Source organism: Lampris incognitus, chromosome 3 (genome assembly GCF_029633865.1).
Source record: "Lampris incognitus isolate fLamInc1 chromosome 3, fLamInc1.hap2, whole genome shotgun sequence".
NCBI classification, from domain to species: Eukaryota; Metazoa; Chordata; class Actinopteri; order Lampriformes; family Lampridae; genus Lampris; species Lampris incognitus.
Window position 1 is genome coordinate 87,142,831 of NC_079213.1, and position 25,847 is coordinate 87,168,677.

General features: G+C 44.5%; 1 protein-coding gene across 1 annotated transcript; it reads left to right on the forward strand.

Moving 5' to 3' along the window:
• Window positions 1-23,331: 23,331 nt before the first annotated feature.
• Window positions 23,332-25,196, forward strand: LOC130109330 (growth arrest and DNA damage-inducible protein GADD45 beta-like). The gene is made up of 4 exons (XM_056276182.1): window positions 23,332-23,573; window positions 23,744-23,845; window positions 23,988-24,219; window positions 24,341-25,196. The coding sequence occupies exons 1-4, from the start codon at window positions 23,530-23,532 to the stop codon at window positions 24,452-24,454; spliced, it is 492 nt and encodes a 163-aa protein (XP_056132157.1). The 5' UTR covers window positions 23,332-23,529; the 3' UTR covers window positions 24,455-25,196.
• The last annotated feature ends 651 nt before the right edge of the window (window positions 25,197-25,847 follow it).

Sequence of the window (25,847 nt, forward strand, 5' to 3'; positions counted from 1 at the left end):
CAAGTTGGCGGGTGTAGCGAAGTCCCACACAACGGCCTACCATCCTATGGGTAATGGCGGGACAGAGCGTTTTAATCGCACGATGGGGAATATGCTCCGTTCCCTTCTGCTTCAGCAGAAGCAACAGTGGCCTCAGCAGATCCATTCTCTCACGCTCGCGTACAATGCCACTGTTCACGAGACCACGGGTTATGCGCCTTTCTTCCTGATGTATGGGTGTGTCCCAAGACTGCCGGTGGATGTTATGTTCAGGCAGGTTTTGCATGATCCTCACGTTGTTGACTATGACTCTTATGCTCAGTCTCTGCTTTCCTGTCTAAGGAGTGCAATGGAGATCGCTCAGAAGCACTCCACGGCTGAGCAGCAGCATCAGGTGCGACAGTACAACAGACACACCAAGGGCACTGTCCTGTCTGTCGGGGATCGTGTTTTGGTTGCGAACCAGAGTGAGCGAGGGAAGAGAAAGTTGGCTGACAAATGGGAGAACGGAGTGTACACGGTTGTCGTGTCAACCCCAATATCCACGTCTACAAGATTCAGGATGCAGAGGGGCACACCAGGGTGGTGCACAGGAACCGTTTGTTGGAGGTCAACGTCTTGCCCCTTCCTGAGTTCGATCAGGGTGAGGAGTCCAGTACAACCAGTCAGTTGCTTGACTGCGCAGAGTCAGATGAGGAGGACAGTGCAGATGGCCTGACGGTCTCAGGGGATGCAGTGGGGCTAGCAGTCTCATCACTTGGAGACTCGCCTAGATCTGAGTGGGCAGAAGCGGAAGAGTTCATTCCGTCTAGTCTGGTAGTCAGTCCTGTGGGGGCCACTGCTCAGACTCCACCCAACACACACGCACCACACAACACACGCACCACACACAGAGGCATCACACTCACTCGATGTTGGTGTTATATCTCACACTGATTCACACACAGAAGCACCACACTCACTCGATACAGATGTTGCAGCTCGCACTGTCTCACGCACACAAGTAGAGAGCGATGGTCGGGTTAGGACACGCACAGGGAGGGTGGTGAGGTCAGTGAACAGGTTAATAGAATCTATGGCTCAGATGCCATTTCTACGGAGTGTGAGGGTTTGAACTTTGATGGAGGTTGGAGTCATTCAAACTAGTTTAATGTGAGTTATTAGGTGTCTATCAGACAGGGTTGTTTTGGGCCAAGTGCATGGTGTGGCGTATCAGGCGTCACATTGATCTAGGGGAATACTGAGACTTGATCAACCTCATTATTTTCTGAACCTCGTAACCGAGGTAGCTCCTAAGTTGACTGGAGGACTAGGTCCTTCTTTTCACTTGTGCCAGTAGTCAGTGATGGGCTTTTCCTTTCCTCTTTCTCTTTTTATCCTGCTGTCAGGATGTTGGTGAATTTCAGGAGGGGTGAATGTAACCAGGTTAAAATTAATGTTTTTATTTTATTTTGTTTGAGTATGAAATATCACCAAATCCTGTCTGTGTGCTGTTATTTGTGTTTACTACATTTTATTTTATGTCATTATTTACTTTTATGTATGTTTTATAACGACCGTCATATACATGTACTGTCGCTTTAAGAGAGAGGTCTTGTGGGTACACGGAAGAGGGAACGCGGGAGAGGCCATTTTTTGTTTTGTGGGAGGAGTCTCAAGCAGCGATCGAGCCGAGCCACACGTGTTTCTTACCGTAGGACAGTTTTGCTGGTTGAGTAGAACGTAACCTTGAGTATCCCTGTAAGAAGATACTGCAAGCTGTGGGATAAAATACTTGTTTATCCTTTCTTACATCGGAGTCCCGTGGACGGTTTCTCCTTCTAACGCACACGAGTGAAGTGCGGGCAGTGGTTGAACTTCGACCCCCACGTCCGTAAGAAACACCGCTCCCGCTGGAGGACTGGACGTTTGTCGAAGGGTTTGAAACCAAAATAAATGGCAAGGTGGGCCAAATAGAGTCCTGTGTGTCCCCCCTCCTTCCTTGATCATGATGATGATGATGATGATGAGAGACTGAGGGCCCCCCACAACACCTGGGGCCCCACCGAAAATAGAACACAACGCAGAGCTAATGATGAGAGTGACGGGCGTGCAGCAGGCTGACCAGCATAGAACAGCATAGGACTGCCCCCGTTACACGGGCAAGACTCCCTCATCGGCGTTTCGCGCCGTTTCTTCGTCCACCGGATATGGGACACGGGTCGAGGCTCAGGATGTAAACAAACATGGTGGCGGCCATCACCCAGTAGCTGCCACAGTAGTGAAAACGCCCAAGTACTCCGGTAGGTCAGACTGGGAGGAATTCCATGTCCAATTTGAACTTTTAGCCCAGGCAGAGGGGTGGTCGATAGAGACTAAAGCGCTACAGATGGCTTTGTGCCTCACGGACGATGCTCTGTCCTGTCTTCTGCTGCTTAGCCCGGAGAGCAGACGTAGCTATGGGGCTTTAGTGGGGGCCCTGCAGAGGCGGTTTGGACAGTGTTTACAGTCTGAGCGCCTGCGTAATGAACTGAGTAATCGATGCAGAAAATCTGGGGGGCCACTGCGGTGTTGGCCAATGACATAGAGAGCCTGACGTGGCGGGTATATGCGAATATGCCCCCAGAGGTACAGAGCTAGCTGGCACGGGACCAGTTCATCAGAGCCCTCCTCCCCACTGAATTGCGTGTCCAGGTACAGCTGCAGCATCTGCAGACTTTGCAGGCGGACTTGGAGGTGGCTGTGGAGAGGGAGAATGTGTGGGGCGTGGCTGCTGCGATCTGTCATAAGGAGAGCCCATCTGCTGTGAGGGCTGCAGTGGAGAGCTCCATATCGCTACAGCAGACAGCACGCAGGCCACGTCCGGGTCCCGGTGTCTGCTGGGGATGTAGTCAGCCAGGGCATTTGGTCAGGGAGTGCCCCAAGTCACCCAGGGCCCAGGAAAATGACTAGGGGCTTGCGTAGAGGGGGATATGTGCACCCCGGCCCCAACTCCAGTCCTGTTTTGTCGAGCCCCGCCATTGGCAGGAGGGGCCCAACAGCACAGCTGGGGGAGCCAGGCTCCACTTTTCCCAGAAGCAAATGGTAACAGATGTCTGGAGCCTGTCGTGGTGGTGGGGCATACCTGTGTTGGGGACTCTTGTTATGTCCCTGTCACAGTGGAGGGTGTGCCCTGCTCTGCTCTAGTGGACACGGGGTCGACAGTGACTTTGGTGAGGCCAGACGTGGTGTCGGGCTGGACTCAGTTTGAGCTCACCGTTGTGCGACTGCGCACGGTCACAGGCAAGCTAGCACCTCTGAAAGGCAAAGGCATGTTGACTGTGACTGTATGGGGGAGGTCTGTGCATCACCCAGTGTGGATAGCTGCGGTGCAGGACCCGTGTGTAGTGTTTCTTATTATAAATGAAGAAACCTGGGTTCAACAATTACAACTATTTATTAAGGTACTGTGACATATCAGCTAACATGTGCATCAAGTATCGTGTGGTGTCTTCTTCTGCCGGAATCCTACAGACTACTAAAGACAATACTGGTATAGCTTACAAGTAGGTACGTTTGTGGCTACTGCCCTCAGGTGATAACTATTAGTAAGTATATTAGTATTAACTCCTATCACCGCATCCCCTTTCCTTTAGATGTAGCTATACACAAACTGTAATAGAAATATTATTGTCACCCACAAGCATGAACAACTATTTTTTCAAGAGCATAAACAGGCATATATATCTCTTTTTAACAACATAACTAGGTTCAAGCTATGTCGGCATACAAAATGTCATTACTCTGAAATTGCCGATGGATGCCATCTATAACTGTATCCAGAATTTGGTTATGTACACCAATCCTGTTTGCACTCTCTGCCCCAGTAAAAGTTTCATCTTGTGCTGTCTCTCCAGGCATGGTTTTCTTCTTTCAAGCCCTTTTCGTTGGCAGCGTGGTCTCCAACTCCAGCTTTGTTTCCTCATCCCGTTCCACTAAAACAAGTCACACACAGCCCCAGCGCTACAGAATCAGACGGGCTTCAGTGCGATCATGTCAGTGCAGGAGCGAGCCAATGATCAAATAAAATGCACCAAGAGGTGGTTAAGTTGATAGTTATTGAAGTTAAAAAGTTAAAAGCGGGCATCTGGGTATCATAGTGGTCTATTCTGTTGCCTACCAACACGGGGATCGCCAGTTCGAATCCTTGTGTTACCTCCAGCTTGGTCAGGCGTCTCTACAGACACAGTTGGGTGTCTGTGGGTGGGAAGCCGGATGTGGGTATGCGTCCTGGTGACTGCACTAGCACCTCCTCTGGTCGGTCGGGGCACCTGTTCGGTGGGGAGGGGTAACTGGGGGGAATAGCGTGATCCTCCTACGTGCTACATGCCCCTGGTGAAAATCCTCACTGTCAGGTGAAAAGAAGCGGTTGGCAACTCCACATGTATCGGAGAAGGCATGTGGTAGTCTGCAACCCTCCCCGGATCGGCAGAGGGGGTGGAGCAGAGATTGGGATAGCTCGGAAGAGTTATTTGCCCGCTACAATTGGGGAGAAAAAGGGGGAAATAAAAAAAAGAAGAAAGTTAAAAGCAAGAAGGGCAACAGACAAACACACCGTCAGCTAGGAACCGATGAAGGAAAGGTCACGATGACCTGGGAGGGGTCAGGCTCTGGAAAAGTGCAGAAAGTCACATGGGTTTACAATCAACAATGGCGGAGGGCGGTTTTTTACTACTGTTAGTGCTGATGGCCATGAACGCAAGAGGGGGAGCAGCAAAAGGTCTGTCATCTCTTGACATCCTTGTGGGCAGACTGGAATAGCCCTTCCCCAGCAAAAGCAGGTACTCAGCTCAGACCTCACGGAAGATGTAATCTTTCATTATTGTTTGTAGTTAAACAAAATGCTGAATACTATTCACACACAGGTGAAAGCAACACTTCCACAGCCAACAGAGGGTCAGCTGCATAACCTGATGCCAGGAGATTGGGTGCTGATAAAGGGCCTAAAGAGGAAGCCACCAGGTGCTCTTGGCCACCCCTACAGTGGTGAAGATGGAGGGGAGAGTCAGCTGGACACACACCAGCCACTGCAAAAAGATGCTACCACTCAAGATTGAGGCCCAGGATGAGAGACCCGCTCTACTCGCAAACAAGGAAGAGAAGTAGTTTATTGGTCATGGATAAACAGTAATCACTAATGTGTTACTACATGTGGAACAGACTACTGCATAGCACTGGTCACAGATGAACTTACAGCTGAGGACTTGAAACAGTCTGTGGTCTGGTGCCAAAAAGATGGAAACCCCACATGCCGTATAGACGCAGATTGGACACCAGGGCATCAATCACAGATAGATTATGGTAACTCTATTAGTTGTTGGATTTGTCAACAATTATCAGCGTCGTCTCAATCCCCCATGGTAGTTTCAGTGCCACTTTCTACAGCAGACTTTAAGGTATTCAGTATTAACCTATTCGACACTTCCTCAGACTGTTATCTCTCCGGACTTGGTTCATTATTATGATTTACCTGATAGTAAGGGAGATATAATCTCGTTTGTCTTGTCCGAATTCAATTAAGTATACAGTCTGCCTGAGTTATACTGTGCAGTATTGTGGAAGGTATCTAAATTTGAAACAATGATAAATGCAATGCTTCAATATTGTGTAGAGTTCCTGGCCATGCCTGCTAATGAAGTGATGGTATGGAATGGAATCCTATAGCTGAACCAGAATGTATTTATCATATTGTGGCTGGGCTGTATTCAGCACCATGGAAATTGCAGATGCAGCTCGCAATTTTAGGTTTTATTGTACATAATTGCTCTAGGCCTATATTCTCTAATAAATATTTGACTCGCAGCTGTTCATTTACTTGGCCTACTCTGCATGTACATGCTCTGCCTAATGTTTCTGTGTGTGTACAGGATGACTACTACTACTTTCAGCTGTTTCTGTTAGGGGTTGCCACAGCGGATCATCTGTTTCCATGTCTTCCTGTCCTCTGCATCTTCCTCTGTCACGCCAGTCACCAGCATGTCCTCCCTCACCACATCCATAAACCTTTACTTGGCCTTTATCTTTTCTTCTTCCCTGGCAGCTCCATATTCAGCATCCTTCTCCAAATATACCCAGCATCTCTCCTCCAAACATATCCAAACCATCTCAATCTTGTCTCTCTTACTTTATCTCCAAACCATCCAACCTGAGCTATCCCTCTAATATACTCTTTCCTCATCCTGGCCTTCTTCATCTCTCCCAATGAAAATCTTAGCATCTTCAACTCTGCCACCTCCAGCTCCGCCTCCTGTCTTTTCGTCAGTGCCGCCATCTCCAAACCATATAGCATAGATGGTCTCATTACCATCTTGTAAACCTTCCCTTTAACTCTTGCTAGTATCGTTCTGTCGTAAATAACTCCTGATACTCTTCTCCACCCACTCCACCCTGCCTGCACTCTCTTCTGCACCTCTCCTCCGCACTCCCTGTTACTTTGAACAGTTTATCTCCAAGTATTTAAACTCATACACGTTCGTCGCCTCTACTCCTTGCATCCTCACCATTCCACTGTCCTCCCTCTCGTTCACACACAATGTATTCTGTCATGCTCCTATTGACTTACATTCCACTTTTCTCCAGTGCATACCTCCACCTCTCCAGGCTCTCCTCAACCTGCACCCTACTTTCGCTACAGATCACAATGTCATCCGCAAACATCATAGTCCACAGACTCCTGCCTGAGCTCGTCCGTTAACTTGTCCATCACAGACAACTAAAAAATGTTCTTTCTTTTAACTTTCTTTGCGTGTACAAGACCCCAGTTAGGCAATCACAGCAGACACTACTCGCTGTAATAGGACAGTAAAGATTACATTCCATAAGCAACCCACACTACCTGAGAAAGTCTCTAGTTTGTGGCGATCAAACTTAGCTGTTTCCTAAGAGAAACCCATAGTCGGCGTTACTTTGCATTTTTAGTTCCCTTAATCAGACAGGTGTCTGTTTCAGAGCTATTATGGGCAGCACGGTGGCCCAGTGGTTAGCACTGTCGTCTCATGGCAAGAAGGTCCTGGGTTCGACCCCGGGGGTGTCCAACCTTGGGGATCATCCCAGGTCGTCCTCAGTGCGGAGTTTGCATGTTCTCCCCATGTCTGCGGTTGGTTTTCTCCAGGTGCTCCGGTTTCCCCCACCATCAAAAAAGAAACATGCATATGTCATGCATAAATAGGTCATTATGGAAGTTACAGCAAAACTTGTATACCACTCACTTTACATTATCTCAGTTAGCAGTAAATACGGTTTGAAGTTTATGAGCTGGAACATCAGAGGCCTCCATAACAGAATTAATAAGAAGAAAGTATTAGCTTTCATTAAATCCAAGAAATGTGACATAGTGTTTATGTTGGAGACCCATTTACTAGCACAAGGATCCCAGAAGCTTTGTACTGACTGGGTGGGCTTTGTGGGGGCTGCTTGTGGCAGTAGCAAGAGCAGAGGGGTAGCAACATTAATTAATAAGCAAGTACAATTCAAATGCACAAGAAAGAGTACAGATGAGGCAGGGAGAATTCTGTTGATGCTTTGTGAGATCCAGGGTAATAGTATCATACTAGAAAATGCGTACGCTCCAAATATAGATGATCCTGCATTTTTTGGACTACTTGAGAAGAAACTAAACGATATGGGAGACTATCCAATTATCATGGGGGGGGGGGGGATTTTAATGAAGTAATGGACCCAGTACTAGATCGTAGCTCTCCATCAGCCCGCACCTTCAGAGCACATGCGGTGCTCAAAGATATGTCCAAGGCATCTGGTTTGATAGATGTTTGGTGGCTACAAAACCCATCATCAAGGGATTATACATTCTTCTCTTTGTCCCATAGCTCATTCTCTGGGATAGATTTCTTTTTGGTATCTCAGTTGCTAATACCCGCTATAGTATCAAGCAATATTGGTAATATAATTCTTTCAGACCATAGTCCAATATTTCTTCATGTACTTCATAGGCCAGTTAAATCAACTAGATGGAGATTAAACTCCAGCTTTGAAAGGCCAAGAATATGCAAGTTTTCGCTCAGACAGGGAGAGGATGCACAAGCCAGTGCATTCTAAGTGCTGGTCCCAAGCCCGGATAGACATACATGTTAGGGTTAATACTCCTGTCTGTGCCCCTGACCAAGGCAATGGAAAGAAGAACTGGAGTTGGTTCGCGAACGCTGCAGATACTCACTGCTCCTATACAACAGGATAGGTTACATGCAGAGAACAAATTTCATTGTAAAAATACAATTTGTTGTAAGAATACCATGTTGAATAAATTGGCTTTCACTTCATTTTAAATCAAATATCCATCCATCCATCCATTATCCAAACCGCTTATCCTGCCTGCTCTCAGGGTCACGGGGATGCTGGAGCCGATCCCAGCAGCTGATTTATGATCAGCAAATATGCTGATCATGAATCAGATTACCACATCAGATCAGTCAAGTCCTGGGTTACCAATGACCGCCATTGGTACTGTTAGCCAGCAGGTTGCCGGTGGAAACTATGCTACTCTAGGGCGAAGAAGAAGAGAAGAAGGGGGAAGGTATGTCTAGAGGTAGCGGGAGAGGAAGAAGGGTAGCAGTGTGGAGGTGACCTTTTGCTGTTCTATGTACTCATGGAAAGCAGTTGACAGGGACTAGAAAGTAGAACCAGAGTTTATTACTACAAATGGTTTGTAAATCCTCCAAGCAGAGAAAATGCCACCCAGGTTAGGGTTTATTGATTCCCATTAAAGTGGATGTAAATGGGAATCCCTTGTTAGTCTTGCATAATCAGGCCTATCTCCACACACCGTTTTAGAACTGTGCCAGCACTGGAGAAAGGTCTGGCTGAACCCATTATCATTCTGGTATGGGGGAAAAAAAACACTGGCTTGTTTTTATTTCTTTAAATCAATCACAATCATTTTGGCGGCGCTTAGCCCAGGATGCAGCTATGAGAACGGTAACACGCAGATAGCGGAAGGGAAGGAAAGTTACGACTGAAATAGCCACCCAATGGTAGACCTATACCCAGAGCCGATTTCCTCTGAGTTAGACTAGTCCTGTGTTGAAGAGATTTAGGAATACTGACCCAAGAGTTTCCTGTCTACAGTGTGGACTCCCCAGTCCAGCAGAGAGCAGCTTCACTCCTGAATCCTGCAGATCATTGCTACTCAGTTCCAGCTCTCTCAAACTAGGAGATGGAGCTGAGAACTGAGGACAAAACTTGACAGCTTCTCTCTGACAGATTACAGGAACTCAACATGAATGGAGACATTCCATTCCATTATCCAAACCGCTTATCCCAACTGGGGTTGCGGGATGTTGGAGCCTATCCTAGATATTATTCTGTCATATTTTAATGGCTTTAATACTTTTTATTTTAAAACAATTTCAATGAACAGTGTAATGAAACAATATTTTCTCAACAATAAAAATAACATTTGATAGGTTTAATTTAAAATGCCTAATCCATACACATACAGAGCTGTATTGGAGGCTTTGACCACTGGCAGCAGCCTCTGAAGACCTTTCTCTGAAGCAGAGTATTTCTTCAAGTCAAACACATCCAGCTCCTTTTCTGAAGACAGTAAGATGAATACCAGGGCTGACCACTGAGCAGAAGAGAGTCGGTCTGTGGAAAGTCTTCCTGATCTCAGGTACTATTTGATGTCCTCCACTAGAGAATGGTCATTCAGTTCATTCAGACAGTGGAACAGATTGATGCTTCTCTCTGGAGGGAGATTCTCCCTTATGTTCTTCTGGATGTACACGAGTGTTTTCTGATTGACCTGTGATCTACTTCCTTGTCTGTCTCATCAGGCCTCGTAGAAGATTCTGACTGGTCTCCAGTGAGAAGCCCGGGAGGAAGCACAAGAACAAGTCCAGGTGTACATCTGGACTCTGTAAGGCCTTGTCCATGGCTCTCTGGTAGAGGTCTGGTTCTTTACATTTGTCTCTAAATTTTTTAGACCTGTAGGAGCTTGACTGTGTTTCTGACAGCAGATTGACTCCAGTGTTGATGAATAAGAGAAGGACATAAAGAGCAGCTAGAAACTCTTGAATGCTCAGATGGACAAAGCAGAAGACCTTATCCTGGTACAGCCCACACTCTTCTTTAAAAAACTGTATGAACACACTGAGGCTGCTCTGATATCAATGCCACACTCTGTCAGATCTGCTTCATATAAGATCAGGTTGCCTTTCTCCAGCTGCTCAAAGGCCAGTTTTCCCAGAGATGCAATCATCTTCCTATTCTCTGTATTCCAGTGTGGCTCTGTCTTAGCTCTTCCATGATACTTCACATTCCCCTGGATGGACTGAACCACCAGGAAGTAGATATACATCTCAGTCAGGGTCTTGGGCATCTCTCCTCTCTCATCGGTTTTCAACATGTGATCCAGAACTGTAGCAATGATCCAACAGAAGACTGGGATGTGACACGTGATGTGGAGGCTTCGTGTTGTCTCGATTTGTGAGATGATTCTTCTTGCCTGCTTCTCATCTTTGAATCTCTTCATGAAGTACTCTTCCTTCTGTGACTCAGTGAACCCTCTCACCTCTGTCACCATGTCAACCCACTCAGCAGGGATCTGATTGGCTGCTGCAGGTCGTGTGGTTATCCAGAGGTGAGCAGAGGGAAGTAGTTTCCTCTTGATGAGGTTTGTCAGCAGCACGTCCACTAAGGTGGACTCTGTGACATCAGTCAAGATTTTATTGTTCTGGAAGTCCAGAGGAAGTCAACACTCATCCAGACCGTCAAAGATGAACACAACTAGGAACTCATCAAAGCTGCAGATTCCTGCTTCTTTGGTTTCAATGAAGAAGTGATGAAGAAGCTCCACCAAGCTGAACTTTTTCTCATTCAGCACATTCAGCTCTTTGAACATGAGTGGAAACGTGAACTGTATATTGTGGTTGGCTTTGTCTTCAGCCCGGTCCAGAGTGAACTTCTGTGTTAAGACTGCTTTACCGATGCCAGCCACTCCCTTTGTCATCACTGTTCTGGTTGGTTTATCTTGTCCAGGTAAGGGTTTAAAGATGTCTTCACATCTGATAATTTTTTCTGGTCTCACTGGTTTCCTGGATCCTGTTTCAATCTGTCTGACCTCATGTTCATTATTGACCTCTCCACTCCCTCCCTCTGTGATGTAGAGCTCTGTGTAGATCTGATTCAGAAGTGTTGACTCTCCTGGTTTTGCGACGCCCTCAAACAAACACTGAAACTTCTCCTTCAGAGCAGCTTTGAGTTTACTCCGGCACACAGCAACAAAAGTTTCTGAACAAACCAACAAATAAATGAAATAAATAAACAAAGCTTTAAAAAGAAATGTATTATAATTGTCTTAAAGAGGTTCTCTCTGGTATTATTGTTCTGATGAGAACCACTGTCATCAGCATTTTACACCCACATTAACCAATCAATAATTTAACCAGATTATCCATTATATTTCTGCTCATTTACCATCTAAATCAAAACTGTCTGAACCTTGTTTCATAAAGCTATATTTTCAGCAGGGTTTGAAAATAATTCCCTCTCCCATTTTGCCTCCATTGACCCATTACATGGTGTTGAGCTTTTGAATAAAGAGCCTCTTACTGCTCTCCAGAGAGTCAGCCAGCTCCTCCTGCTTCATACTGCTCAGGAAGTGCAGTGTGTTATACAGAAGTGCCTCTTTGGCATGCCTCCTCTGCTCCTCCCCCTCCTCCCTCCATATCTCTAAGCACTCTGGGTAATCTGGACTCAGAACCTTCTGGAACCTCTTCAGCTCCTTCTTCACAAAATTGGCAATGTTTTGTTTCCTCCATCAGCTGGAAATTAAATGATAAATACATTAAACCAGGGGTTCCCAAACTTTTCCATGCCAAGGCCCCCCAAATAGCATTATCTTCTGGCTGGGGCCCCCCTTTTTGCAATATGTCTTTAAAAACCCATTGACAATACTATGGCAAATGTTAAAAAGAAGAAAAAAACCCTCCTCAATATATTTCCTTACTTTTGTTAATGCAATAATAATGACATTTATACTTCAAATTTTAATCCTTCCATTATATTGAATATTTCTGTTTTCCATTATAAGCATTTTTTGTTATAAAATATATTTGATCATAATATACATAATAATTCAATTTATTTTTCAAATTTTTTTTTTAGCATTTTCCCTCCTCTTCCCTCCAATTTGCTGAGGCCCATTTGGCGTCCCCTGGCGGCCCCCTACGGGACCGCGGCCCCCACTTGGAAAACCGCTGCATTAAACAATTTTAAACTTGTGGAACAAAACATCAAAACCATGTCATTGATTAAAATCCACAGATGTAAAAAGCAGAGCATGGAGACGATTCTGACCAGAATGGTTGTTTTTCATTTGCAGGTGAAGTAAAAAGTGTTGTACATTTACACACCATAAATATGGAGTCCAGGCCTGTTTGATGCTCCTGGACAGACTGACCACTGGGAACCTCTGACCTCTCCTGATGGTCTCTGTGGAGAAAACATATTAGATCTCTCGATATCAACACACACACACACACACACACACACACACACACACACACACACACACACACACACACACACACACACACACACACACACACACACACACACACACACGAGGTTAAAGGCAGAGGTGGAAAAAGTACAAAAATATTGTACTCAAGTAAAAGTACCAATACTTTGATTAAATATTACTCAAGTAGAAGTAAAAGTACTCATCTGAAAATGTACTCAAGTAAAAGTAAAAAGTAGTTCATTTGAAATGTACTTTAAGTAAAAGTTACTTAGTTACTTTCTTTGTGTGGGGTGTGAGGGTAGTAAAAATAGGACAAGGGGTCAGAAATCCATAACTGTTTTGTTTTTAATTAAAGAACAAGTGTAACACATGTAAGCGCAATAACAACAACTTCACAACAACTGAACTTCTTGTTCAGTTTAAGTAGCATCTTAAAGTTAGTTGAGCTCATCCATTTAGTGGTACAACATTAAACATGCTTACTCTCACGTTTTCTCTCTCTCACTCTCTCTCTCTCACACGCACACAGGTAAAAAGTACAAAGTAATGCCCACATGATGACGCTCATAAGTGTTGCTACAAAGTCAAACTGACATAAAGGAGCAGCAATATTCCAGAGGAGGCATGCTTGTGTGTGTGTGTGTGTGTGTGTGTGTGTGTGTTTGTTAACCGTCAGAGAATGAGAATGTGTTAATGCCATCTCCACAGCTGCAAGAGCGCTATAGAGGGCATATGTGTGTAAGTGCGATAACAACAAAGAATACCTACACAAATGTAAGTGTAATTACAACAACATACATGTCAACACCAACAGCAACAGCTGTTATACTGCAAATCAAGGCCGCTAGTTTTGTGACACCCTGAATCACCTGTAACCTAGTCTACAAACTTCTTGTTCAGTTTAAGCAGCTGCTGATTTTCAAAGTTAATTGAGCTCATCCATTTAGTGGTAAAAAACATTAAACAGGCTTGTGCACGCCTACTTTCTCTCTCTGTCTCTCTCTCTCAGAGAGGTACAAACTACAAAGTAATGTCCACATGATGATGCTCACAAGTGTTACAAAATTAAAGGAACTAACATAAAAGAGCAGCAATATTCCAGAGAGGAATATTGCAAATCAAGGCCACTAGTTTTGTGACACCCTAAATCACCTATAACCTAGTCTACAAACTTCTTGTTCAGTTTAAGCAGCAGCTGATTTTCAAAGTTAGTTGAGCTCATCCTTGCTCGCTTTGCAGTGAACAGTAATCCAGCACAACTGAAAAGCCGCTCGCAGGCAGCTGAAGCAGGCAGGCCAGTGTTGAGTTTCAGAGAGAGTTTTTTTAAATTTGGAAAGGAGTTTAGCAGATCCATATCGTTTGGGATACAGGCTAGGTACCCTTCCAACTCCCCTGTACCTTCTGACCTTCTGGACTTCATTGAGGAGAAGAAATCCTCTTCATCTGAGGAATGTTGTCCAACTTGCTCCACTTCCACCTCTGCCATCTGGTCAAGGTGTTGTCTGACATAAGCCAGACCTGTCGAGTGACAAACAACACATTTCTGACAATTAAGACTTGATTAATTTACCAAGAGTGCACCATAATGCATAATGCCTTATAGCACTGACCACATTGTATTGAGTATAAAACAAAGTAGATCTCCAATAAACTGTTGAAAAGCAGTTTATTATAAGATGCAATCATACCTGTTTCTATGACATCAGGCCTCTCTGTCCAGGTGGTCTTGAACTTCGGTAGAAGTATTGCTGCCGCAATCAGTTCTGGGTCCATCATCATCTCACCAAAACGCTTTTGGACACCATCCTGAATGGCTTTGATGAGTGGTAGACACATCTTGGATGAGGTCTCCTGCCTTTTGAGTTTTGCTTGTAGCTGACATATCACTGAAAGAAGCCACCCTAAGTGTGTGTTGGTCTCTGACTGAAGTATGTTCAAGGCCTTTACCAGAGGTTTCATCACCGAGCAGTAATCAGTCAGGAAAGCAATTTCTGCTTGAGTCAGCCTGGCATAAATAGAATACAAACAATTGTTAGGAAATCAAGCAGGAAAAGTTAAGTTTCAAGTATGTAAACACACATTCACACTTTCATACTGTTGAAATGCAAATTAAAACTTACATTTTCAATTTGAATTCTTCACAAATATTCCTGATTGCCTCCCCCCCTTTCTCTTGTATGATCCGTATGATTCTCTCCACAGCCATGAATGTTGAATTCCACCGCGTTTGATTTGGTCGGATGAGCTGGAGTCGGCAATGATCTTCCACAACTTCTGCTGCCATGTATGAACGACCCGTCTTGTTCCACATGGCTTGACATTTCCCAAAGGCTGCACGTGATAGTCTCTTGTATGTGCCCATCTTCTTTTCTGCTATCTCAGCATCTGTTGTGGCAACTAAGTTGAGAAGATGGCATGCACACCTTTGGTGTGTAGGAAGTTGGTACTCCAGGCCATTATCTTGCTCCAGGATGCTGAATGTGTCCAGGTAGTTGGCTGTGGGCTCATCATCAATTGAATCTCTGTCCGACTCAGCATCTGATTCTGCATCCTCAGACTGGCTCTGTTCTCCGAAGACACTAAAAGCTTTAACGAAGTTTGAGCCACTATCTGTTGTGGTTCTCACCACTTTGCCCCTAATTCTATACTGACAGTGTATGTCGTCAAGTGCCCCTGCAAGGACATCAAAGGTGTGGGACCCTCTTAACCTCTTACATGCAAGCGCAGCTGATCTCCTCTCAAAGGTTTCTTCATCCACCCAATGACCCGTCACCCCAATAAAACTTTGCTGGTGTGCAGTCCAACAATCTGTAGTGGTGGCAACGTAGCTCACTTTACTGAGATGGGACATGACATTCTTCTTCATCTGAATGGCAGGTGCCTCTAATCTTGTCCGGACAGTGGGCCTGGAAATGACCTTGCATTGTGGATTTAGCGTTGTCAAAAGTTCTTTGAACGCAGGTTGTTCAACCAAACTAAATGTATGAAGGCCCTCACATATTAGCCTAATGATGATCTTGTCGATCTTGCCTTGTGGCACACGGCGGTTGCCTCCCACTGTCGTGGCATCTTTTATATTTGTTTGCTTGCTTGGACTTGGTGGATTTGCTTGGTGGGTTCGCTTCCCTGGCTTTGCTCGGCTAAAAGCCAACTGTTTCGATGGATGTTTCCTCTGTGAAAAAAAAGAAAAGGGTATTATCAGTAGAGGAATCAATGTGGTGCTTATTAAACACACTGAAATTAAAACTTTGATAAATAAAAGTTTTCTATTTCCTTAGTCATCACATTTTGTCTATTACATTGTATTAAGCACAATATGCCACAATCCAGAGGGCATTACAATGCTGCACCCTTCCCAACAAAATCAATGATTTGGATTTGAATGCTAAAATTGAGATTTCAAATCAACATCAAAAGCCAATGTGTTTCTATAGCCTACCAGTATTATGATACAGAGGAAGGAGACATATCAATGCATGTGTAATCATCATAGCTGCTTGCATGCACACAGAGCAACAATCGCCTACTAGTGATCTAATCCCTTGTCGTCGATATGAAGGAGTCAAAACAATCTTTTCTGGGTCTGCCTAGTAGGCGGGGAGCTACGAGGCCTTACCGTGCAGTCGTGCACCCTCCTTACAATCGAACGAAACCAACTTTTTTTGAAAGGTCTGACCGTGCTGAACATGTTAACAAATGTTAACATTGAAAATTTTGGGTTGCACGTCATGTTTCAGGTACTCAATGCATTTCAATGTATTTCCCTCCATTGGCTCTCCACGAGCAAAGGGAAGGTGTGACATCTGTCTCTGCATGTTTAATCACATCTAGAGGACACAAGCTTTTGGAAAATGTATGGTTTCAGTGGTATTATTGGTTTTCCATAATAGTAGAGACCGAAATTTAAAGTCTTTCTACTTGATTTGCCTTGTAAATCGAGTAGAAAGACTTTACATTTTGGCCTTTATTATTTAGAGAAAGCCAATAATACCACTAAAACCATACATTTATCACTAGATGTGATTAAACTTGCAAAGACAGATGTCACAGTTTCCCCTTGCTCATGGAGAGTCATGTTCCTGTAATTGTAATGCATTTCCAATGGAGGGAAATACATTGAAATGCATTGAGTACCTGAAACATGAAATGCAGCCCAAAATTTTCAGTGTTAACATTTGTTAACATGTTCAGCATTGTCAGACGTTTTTTAAAAAAGTTGGTTTCGTTCGATTGTAAGGAGGGTGCACGGTAAGGCCCCTTAGCTCCCCGCCTATAGTGGAGGAGTGCTGAGTGCCCTGTAATGTTGGTTAGGCAAAGTGCCTCACACTACAACCCTCTCTGTTAACACAGTTGAAATTCAAAGACACAATAAATTGAAACCCGTGGCAATTTCGATGGGGTAACACCGACTATTCATAGCAGCTAAATTTAACCAAGGCTAATTTCCTAGCACAGTGGCTAGCAGACTACTAGCAACTAACAGCTAGCCTTTACACACTCAAGTACCAGGGGCTAGCTGTTATGCAAATTTAGCCAATGTCCTAAAGACTTAAACAGACTGCAAATATACACTACGCGTTTTGTATCTGTTTGAAGTACGATAAACATGCGGATTGTCGGCTGCAGCGAGTTCATTTGGTACTTAATGATGTGTCACGTTTGATTATGTTAGCATAGCAGCTAATTAGAATGTGCTGGCTAGCTCTTCTACTGTCAATGGTTGCAGGTGCTAGCATAAAAATGCCCACGAAATGGGGTGAGCCTGGGTTGGCTATATTAAATAAAACTACTAACGAGACAGCAGAAATACTTACCAAAACATGCTTCTGCAGATTTGAAGAGGAGTTGTTGAAAGCAGACAGGTACTTCACTGCTGGGAGGCCCATCTTGCACTGCATGATGATGCTGTTGCCTTTCCTACGCTTGAACAAAAATAAATCTTCCAAATGTGGCCAAGGATTTGTTTCTGCATCTAGTTCTACAGACTTCGATGTTTCAGCTTGAGCTTCATCTATTATTTCTAGGTCCGGGTCTTCTGGACCGCGACCGCTGGCCGTGCCTGTTTTGTCGACCTCCATTCTGGCACTAGAAACTAAAAACTTCGCGCCCACTAACCTAGCTTGTCCGCACGCGCCCTCTATGTTCACGCGCCAGTGCTAATCACATCATCATTTGTCACTGTTGGTTCTGGCCATTGGTTTACTGTCTATGGTTCTGGCGCGTATTTTTCCCCTGTAGGTTGAATTGTTATTTTTACTCAGTAACGGATAGGATTTATAAAGTAACTAAGTACAATACTTGAGTCAAAACGTACTCAAGTAAAATACAAAATACCGATTTTAAATTGTACTTAAAAATACAAAATACACAAAAAAGTATTCAATACAGTAACGTGAGTAAATGTATTTCGTTACTTTCCACCTCTGCATAACACTGTCTATTCCATTGTTGAGTATGATCAGGTGTCATGAAGTACATTCTTAGCTAGTTTTCAAATGAATTCCTTTGCAAGATTCAGCAGAGGTAGACAGCATTAGCTTAACGATAACATGATGACACATTAGCAGCCCGACTTGGAAGGGTTGGCATAATTAGCCAGCTAATGTTATAACATTAGTGTGTCAGTATTCAGGAAACAACCTGTCAAACATGATAAACAGCATGTCTTGATGCATGCTCAATAATCCAGGTAAGAAAATCAAAGAAGGTTGAATCAGTTCATCTGGATACAACATTTATTGACAGTTAGGTTTCATCACTAAACTAAGGGACATCTTCAGTCTAAACTGACTGCAGGCATCCCCACCCCTTATAAACAACACATTACAATACAGTTGCCCAACGACTGAAACCATCGACCGGTTTGTTACCGCCCAAACACAAACTAATCAAGGAACAGAGAAACCTGGCCAGGAAACAAGACCCAAAGTCAGTCGAACAGACGGAGAAACAGTCTAAAAAAACTAAAGAGAGACGGAAAGAAGGAGAGAAAAAAAAAGAGGATGAGGAAGGGTATGTAAAGGAGAGGGGAAGACCTATCCCATTCCAACATCCTGTGGAGGTGGATGTTGACATTGTCTTAGAAAATGACCATTGTGAGGCCGAAAACGCAAAACCACCTCCAGCTAAACCCAGCTCCAAACGACAATCCACCACCCCACAAAGATGGAGGAGGAAACCCCGCGCTAATGTTGCGGGAGATGTTTCTGCGTCACCCTCAGTCGGCACAGATGCCAACTCCTACCACCAGAGGCCCCCATTGATCAGCGCTCCGTCCCAGGCCTCGGTTATCTCTGCAACTACAGCAGAGGAGCTGTGTGACCTGAGGAACTACTACAGCAAGCAGCTCCGAAGAATAAACCACATCTCCCACGAGTACTTGGGGCAGGATCAGGAGCCAGGGGTGCTGGTGTGTATCGTTGATTTTTTTTAAATTTTTTATTTTTTTACCTCATCCATTTCCTGCCTCTTATGTTCCCGGAGTACGCTGCTGGAGATGACGCTGCGGTTCCCTGGGGTCCCTGCACCTGTGGTCAGGTGTCTTATCAGCCTTACTATCATCTGTGCCTTCCCCTAATATATTTTATTGGGGGTGGCTCAAGGCAAGTGGCTGCTGCTGTGACCATTTCCTGTTCTCTACTGTTGGTCCGCACCTACTCAGCTGTCTGTTGCCCCTGTCTCTCATTAGCTGTGTTGTCGTTCCCGGTTCCTGGCTCAAGTCCTGGTGGGTGGATCAAGAGGTTCCAGATTCTGGTCCTGATGGGGGTGCTCAAGTTCCTGTTTCTTGCCTTGGTTGGTGTTCCCGTTTCCTGCCTGGTGGGTGGATCGAGGACCTTCATGCTGCGCCTGGTCGTCAGAAGTTACCCTGTCCTCCAAGTGGGGGTAATCATTAAGGCGGGTTTATTTGTTTTTGGTGCTTTTTGATTTTACATTAAATTGCTGCATTTTTTTGTGCATCATTTAATGTCTTATGGGTGGAGGTGTTACGCCCTTGCCCATTCTGTCATCTGAGGTGGTGCCTGAGAAGGCGGAGCCAGTGAAGTGGTGCTGATTGCTGCATTGATTGCGGATGGGCTGCACCTGAGGCCTTCCCCTACTGACTCCTATAAAAGAAGCTCACAAGGCCATGGACATGCCCCCTCACATTGCTGAATGCTGTTTGTTTGATTTTTGTAAACGTCTTAGTTAACCTTTGCCTGGCACTCATGCTTATGTTCTAGATCCCTTTTTTATTTTGGGGTTAGTACCCTTTCATTTTCATTTGGCTTTGCCAGGCAGGGCGGCGAGTATTGTTTCACTGGTCTGTTTGTGTTTAGTTTATTCATCGTCAGTCATCACAGTTTGCCCTTATCCCTGCTCTGTCTTAGTTATCCATGAGTTTGCTGTTTGGTTCATTATCTTTATGCACAGTTATTGAATTTGGTGTGTGTGTGTGTGTTGGAACGTGTTCAAGTTGTAATAAACCCATAATTATATGGTAATAGTGGCTCTGAACTGTTTTCTTGAGTAGTGGCTTTCCTATGGTACGGCTCTTGCAGCACTCTTTTGGATCTTAATTGTTTGGTCTTAGTTAAGCCGTAACGGCGTACCACCAAGAGTTAAAGGGAAGGTTTACAAGATAGTAGTGACACCAATGTTGTATGGTTTGGAGATATTGGCACTGATGAAAAGACAGGAGGCGGAGCTGGAGGTGGCAGAGTTGTAGATGCTATGGTTTTAGAGACAAAGCAAGAGGCAAGATTGAGATGGCTTGGACATGGGTGTAGGAGAGATGCTGGGTATATTGGGAGAAAGATGCTGAATATGGGGATGCCAGGGAAGAGGAAAAGAAGGCCAAAGAGATGGTTTATGGATGTGGTGAGGGAGGACATGCAGGTGGCTGGCGTGACAGAGGAAGATGCAGAGGACGGGAAGAAATGGAAACGGATGATCCAGTGTTGCGAACCCTAACAGGAGCAGCCGAAAGTAGTGGTATTGGTAATAGTAGTCGTCGTTGTAGCTGCAGCTGATTCAGAACACTCCCTATGTCCTTACTAAGACCAAAAAAGTGGATCATGTCACTCCAGTCCCGAGGTCATTACATTGGCTTCCTGTCCATCAAAGAAGTGATTTAAAACTCTGCTCTTGGTTTATAAAGCACTGAATAGTTTAGGGCCAAAACACATTTCTGATCTCCTGCTACACTAGGAACCATCCAGACCTCTCAGCTTGTCTGGTTTGCTTTCTGTCCCCGCGGTGAAAACGAAACATGGGGAGGCAGCTTTCAATTTTTATGCATCACATATCTAGAACAAACTCCCAGAAAACTGCAGGTCTAATGGAACGCTCACTACTTTTAAATCAAGGCGGAAGACTTTTTTTCTTTCTCTTTGCTGATGCCTTTTATTAAATAAAACTTGAAGATTTTGATTTTCATCTTACACTACACTGTGAATTTTATTTTATTTTTTTTCTATCACCTTATGTTGCTTCTCTTAATGCCTTTTATGTAAAACACTCTTAATTGCCTTGCTGCTGAAATGTGCCATATAAATACATTTGCCTTGCCTAAACGATTTTCACGTGACCGCACTTGCGTTTTTGGTTGAAGCAGGTAACCATTGTTAAGTTTAAGTGGTTAACATGTTAAAAGAATATAAAGGATACTACTCCAGAGACGTGCAATGATCAATAGCATTGAAGAATTTCAAATGAAGGGCCATCTAACATAACCAACCCCTTAATCCTTCTGTTGTCTACAGGGCAAAAAAGGCCCGTAACAGTGTTTATCAGCAGAGAAAAGACTCTAAATGACTTTTCCTAGATTGACCCCAACATTAGAAAAAGGGAAACATTGTTTTTGTTCATATTTCCATGAAAGCTGTACATCACTAGGGTACCAAGATTGCTTTAGGGTCATGTTTGACCCTATAAAAACGAGTGGTGTCCACTGATTAAATGCAGTCTTTCTGCACTGTGAAGAGGAAACCCAGGTAGTCACAATGTTTGTGATGAATGACAGGTTGTTTCTTTGTACAAAACAGATTTGGGTTTTAAAATTAAATTACGTTGCTTTCATTTCGATGTTTAACGAAGGCGGGTCATAAATGACCCTTAAGACAAGGGCAGTATACAGAATGTGTGAACAACACATTAAAAACAATCCTAACCACAATTACATTTGTGGTTAGGTTAATCTCTTTCCAACTCCTGTGCTACAACTATGAATGCAAGTAATTAATTATCTTCATCGGAGGTGAGAATAAATAAAAGACCTCGCCCTCTAGGTAAACCCCTGAAAATGACCAAGTTGACTCAGTTAATGAGGACACATTGTTTTTTGACAAATTCTGTCAATCTGTCATCTGTCAGCATCTCTCAACAAACGTTGTGTCCAGATGAACTGATTCAACTTTCTTTGATTTTCTTACAGGGATTACCGAGCATGCATAAAGACACTGAAAATAACCTTGTTTAAACCTAGAACTTTACTATGCCGCCAGATGGCGCCTCAAAACCAGAAAAAAAACCCTCCCTGTAGTTGACGCTTTTACGCATGTAAACGAAGACCACCGATATTGTAATGGAGATGACTCAATAAATTGGCGACTGTGACCGTGATAAGACAATACATATGCAGATTACTGATCAAATAGACTTCCGGTCATTGCCAGGAGACCGTTTAAAATTTTTTTTTAGATGATACTGAGAATCTCGCAAATGGTTTAATCAAGGCTGTTGATTCGTTTGACAATAGAGATTTCGATGTCACTACCAGCGGACACGTGATGCAGCGAAGTGGTGGTGTTTTTGAGAAACCACTCACGCAACCGTAACGTGTTGAAACATGCCTTTGCAGTATCGGTGCAATGCCTTATTGAAATCAGTAGATGTCGTCTTACGCTCGTTTTTAAACAGGCGCAACCCCGCTTTTTGTTGGATTAGCTGGGTACGTAGTCAAGAGCGGAGACGAAATTAATATGTTTTAACCAAACGCTCCGTGTGCATAGGCCATATGGTGCATGCACGCTCATCTCGTGCGTGGGCACGGGTTTGGCTACACATCGGAGGCATGAGGCGCCTCTTCCTAAACAGTGTGCCAGGATGTTGAGCATACAAATGGGTGTAAATCTTATTTTTGCTACTTTACTGCAAAGCGAGATTTCGAAACGCAAACAGCCCCACGGTCCATTAATAGGCTGTAAACAGCGCCTAATCCTGCGACCAGGGGTATTCTTAGCACCATCTAGAACACGGCCGAAGGATGGACTCTTCAGGGCAGAAACTCGGCCACGTTCTGGATTGAGTTGTCTGGGAAGCACGCACATTTATTGATGCAGTTATTTCAAGCCCTTGCACAACCCACACCCATGCTCGTTACACAATAGCATGAGAGATGCATGCTCCCCGCGTAACACGAGGGTTGTCAGGTGCCGCTGCTCCAGCGTCCCCCGCCCCGGAACATATTGTTTTTTGTTTTTTTTAATCAAATAATGTTCGCGCCTGTTTATGTGGAAATAAGCAATCACAAAGGAGTGAAAAGCTGCAGTGTACAACTGTGCAGACCTGTACAGTAGCCCTTCTTTTTCCTGGTCCCAACAAAAAAAACAAAAAACAAAATTTGACTAACTAAAGCTTGCAAAGTGTGAAGAAATGGCTGGAAATTCCACCACACTGAAAAGTCAAGTAAACAAATTGGTAGTATGAGAGGGGACGGTGGGGGATTCTCCGAAACATCCCACGTGGGTTACCTTCAGAGTGCAACCAATGGCTAGGCAGCACAGAATTTCTACACAGCTCGACCAACCAGGATGGGAAGCGTCTGAGTTCCACCACGCCCGCCCCCGAAAGCGAATAAAGAGCTGGAGTTTCACAGCGTTGTGTCAGTTATCGCTCTTGAAGCTTGCAGAGCATTGACAAGGACTTACAGCTGAAAAGTGAACTAACATTTGCAGGGATCTCTATACTGAACTGGATTACTTATCTAGCACGGACATTCTAACATCTTTTCTTCGGAAATACACTCTTTGGATATTACCCTGAACCTTGTGGACTATATTACTAATTTCAATATGACTCTGGAAGAAGTCGTTGGATGCAACATTACCGAGAAAAAGTAAGTTGTGTGTGCATCGTGACTAGAGCGCCTTGAATTATGCATTGACAAAGGGTTGCACCATCCAACGTAGACTTGCGTCAAATTGTAGTCTCTAATCTTTTTTTTTGACATTTTGGTGGTTGTGAACGTTTCACATTTCTAACTGAATTGCACTCTTCTTCTCGAAGGATGGAGACCGTGAGTCAAGCTTTGGAAGAACTGCTGGTGGCAGCCCAGCGACAAGACTGCCTAACCGTTGGAGTCTACGAGTCTGCTAAACTCATGAATGTGTAAGTATTGGCCTATTTTGTTTCTTGCACCCGAGTAAGATGCAAATGAGAAAAATTGCAATGATGTTATCATTGGAGTTTGACAGAAGGAAAAAAACAAACAAACCCGTTGACTTATGCAAACCCCATTTTCTCTCTGCAGAGATCCGGACAGTGTCGTTCTGTGCTTGTTGGCTACAGACGAGGAGGACGAAGGGGACATCGCTCTGCAGATCCACTTCACCCTCCTCCAAGCCTTCTGCTGCGACAACGACATCAACATACTGCGCGTTTCGGGGATGAGACGCCTTGCTCAGGTCCTGGGCGAGCCGAACACCGACAACAACGACAACAACGGCAATGAGCCCAAAGACCTGCATTGCATTCTCGTCACTGTAAGTACACTTTGGCGTTAAAGTGCATTTCCAAAAATGGGCAACGCGTTAAAATGGCATGGTTGTTTTTTTGTAGCATGATATTTCATTATATCTTGTTTCATCCCTCGTTGCTCTGTAGAACCCCCAATGCCAAGCTCTCAAGTGCCAGGCGCTGCAGGACGTGAGCGACTACTGCGACGAGAGCCGCTGCAAGAACCAGTGGGTCCCCTATCTGTCCCTGCACGAGCGCTGAACACACCCGGTCCGCTGTGAAACGGTAACAGCGATGGAAGAAAAGTCAAACCTGTCCTTCATGTGAGGACAAAAAAGGCGTTGGATAGCGGACATCGACAGCTGTCTGTCTGCCTGCCTGGCCGATTCCCTGTTGCGGTGCTGCTGTCGGAGGCGGAGCGGTTCCGCCGTGACGCATCGGACCAGCCCATTGTCTTCCCCCGCGGAAAGGAAACGGGTCACTGCGGCGGCGGCAAGGCTGGGAGTAGGAGGTCCGCCGAGGAGGTTTCTTTTTCATGTTTTGCCCATGGCGTGATGGGGAAGGGACTCGCAGTTTTACGCCACAGGGGAAGGAAAAGGACCCGTGGACGCTGTTGTGTGCTGACTTGCAAAACCTGGGACCCAGCCATGGCTTGTTCGTGGTCCATGTAACCTATTCGTAAAAATGAAATGTGAATGACTGAACTGTTAGAAGCTGGACGTTATTATGATTGAGATGTAATTGATACTGAGCATGCTCAGAGAAAAAAGAAAACATATGGACTAATATTGCAATGAAGCCATGATGCACATCAGTAGCTGTGGCTGACTCAGAACAGCACCAGTTACCTAAATATGGAATTTGTTTATTGTTTGATAAATCTCTGATGCATATGAACAAATGTGATTTTATTTAAGTTGAAGAGAGTAATATATGTCAATGGAGTGCATTGCTGAAAACAATGTCTTCTTATTTACTTATTTGAATAAATTATTGAACTCAATAGTTGAATTCTCTGAGTGATTCATACAAGGAGTGTGTGTTGAGGGGCTGGGTGGGTGGGAGGTTGACCGTCTTTCCTTGTGTGACGGATTCCAATACAAGGCTACTAAATTACAATACTCTGATTTGTGCCATGACAGCAAACACTAAGGTTGGCCTCAGGGTGGACAGAACCAGATTTTCACACTTTTGACAACTGGAAATTTTGCTGTGTCAAAGCAATGTAACGTCCACCAACATTTAGTCTTCATTTTATCACTGGCTAGCTACTCCGTTATTGTTGGAGGAAATTGCCTCCAGACGCCGTCAAAGACTACTCACTGCTCTTCAGTTAAGTCTTTCTGGGCCTGAGCCTGTTTTTGCTGAAACGTATCCTTCACTGTAAAAGGACTTGAGCGTCTGCTTAGGTGAAGTGAAAAGAAATGTTCAGTGTGTGTGTGTGTGTGTGTGTGTGTGTGTGTGTGTTGGGCTTGGATGAGGAGACCTAGAGGAAAAGCTCCAGCGTGGGCTCCTGACAGGGTCAGTCCTATGTAATGCAATGTGTTGTATGCCTGTCTATAAAGATACTTCCTTTAGTCCAAGCCTTGTACAAACAGGCAGCTTTACAGCCAATACGCCACATCCTGATACCAAATCCTGTGAACTACAAAGC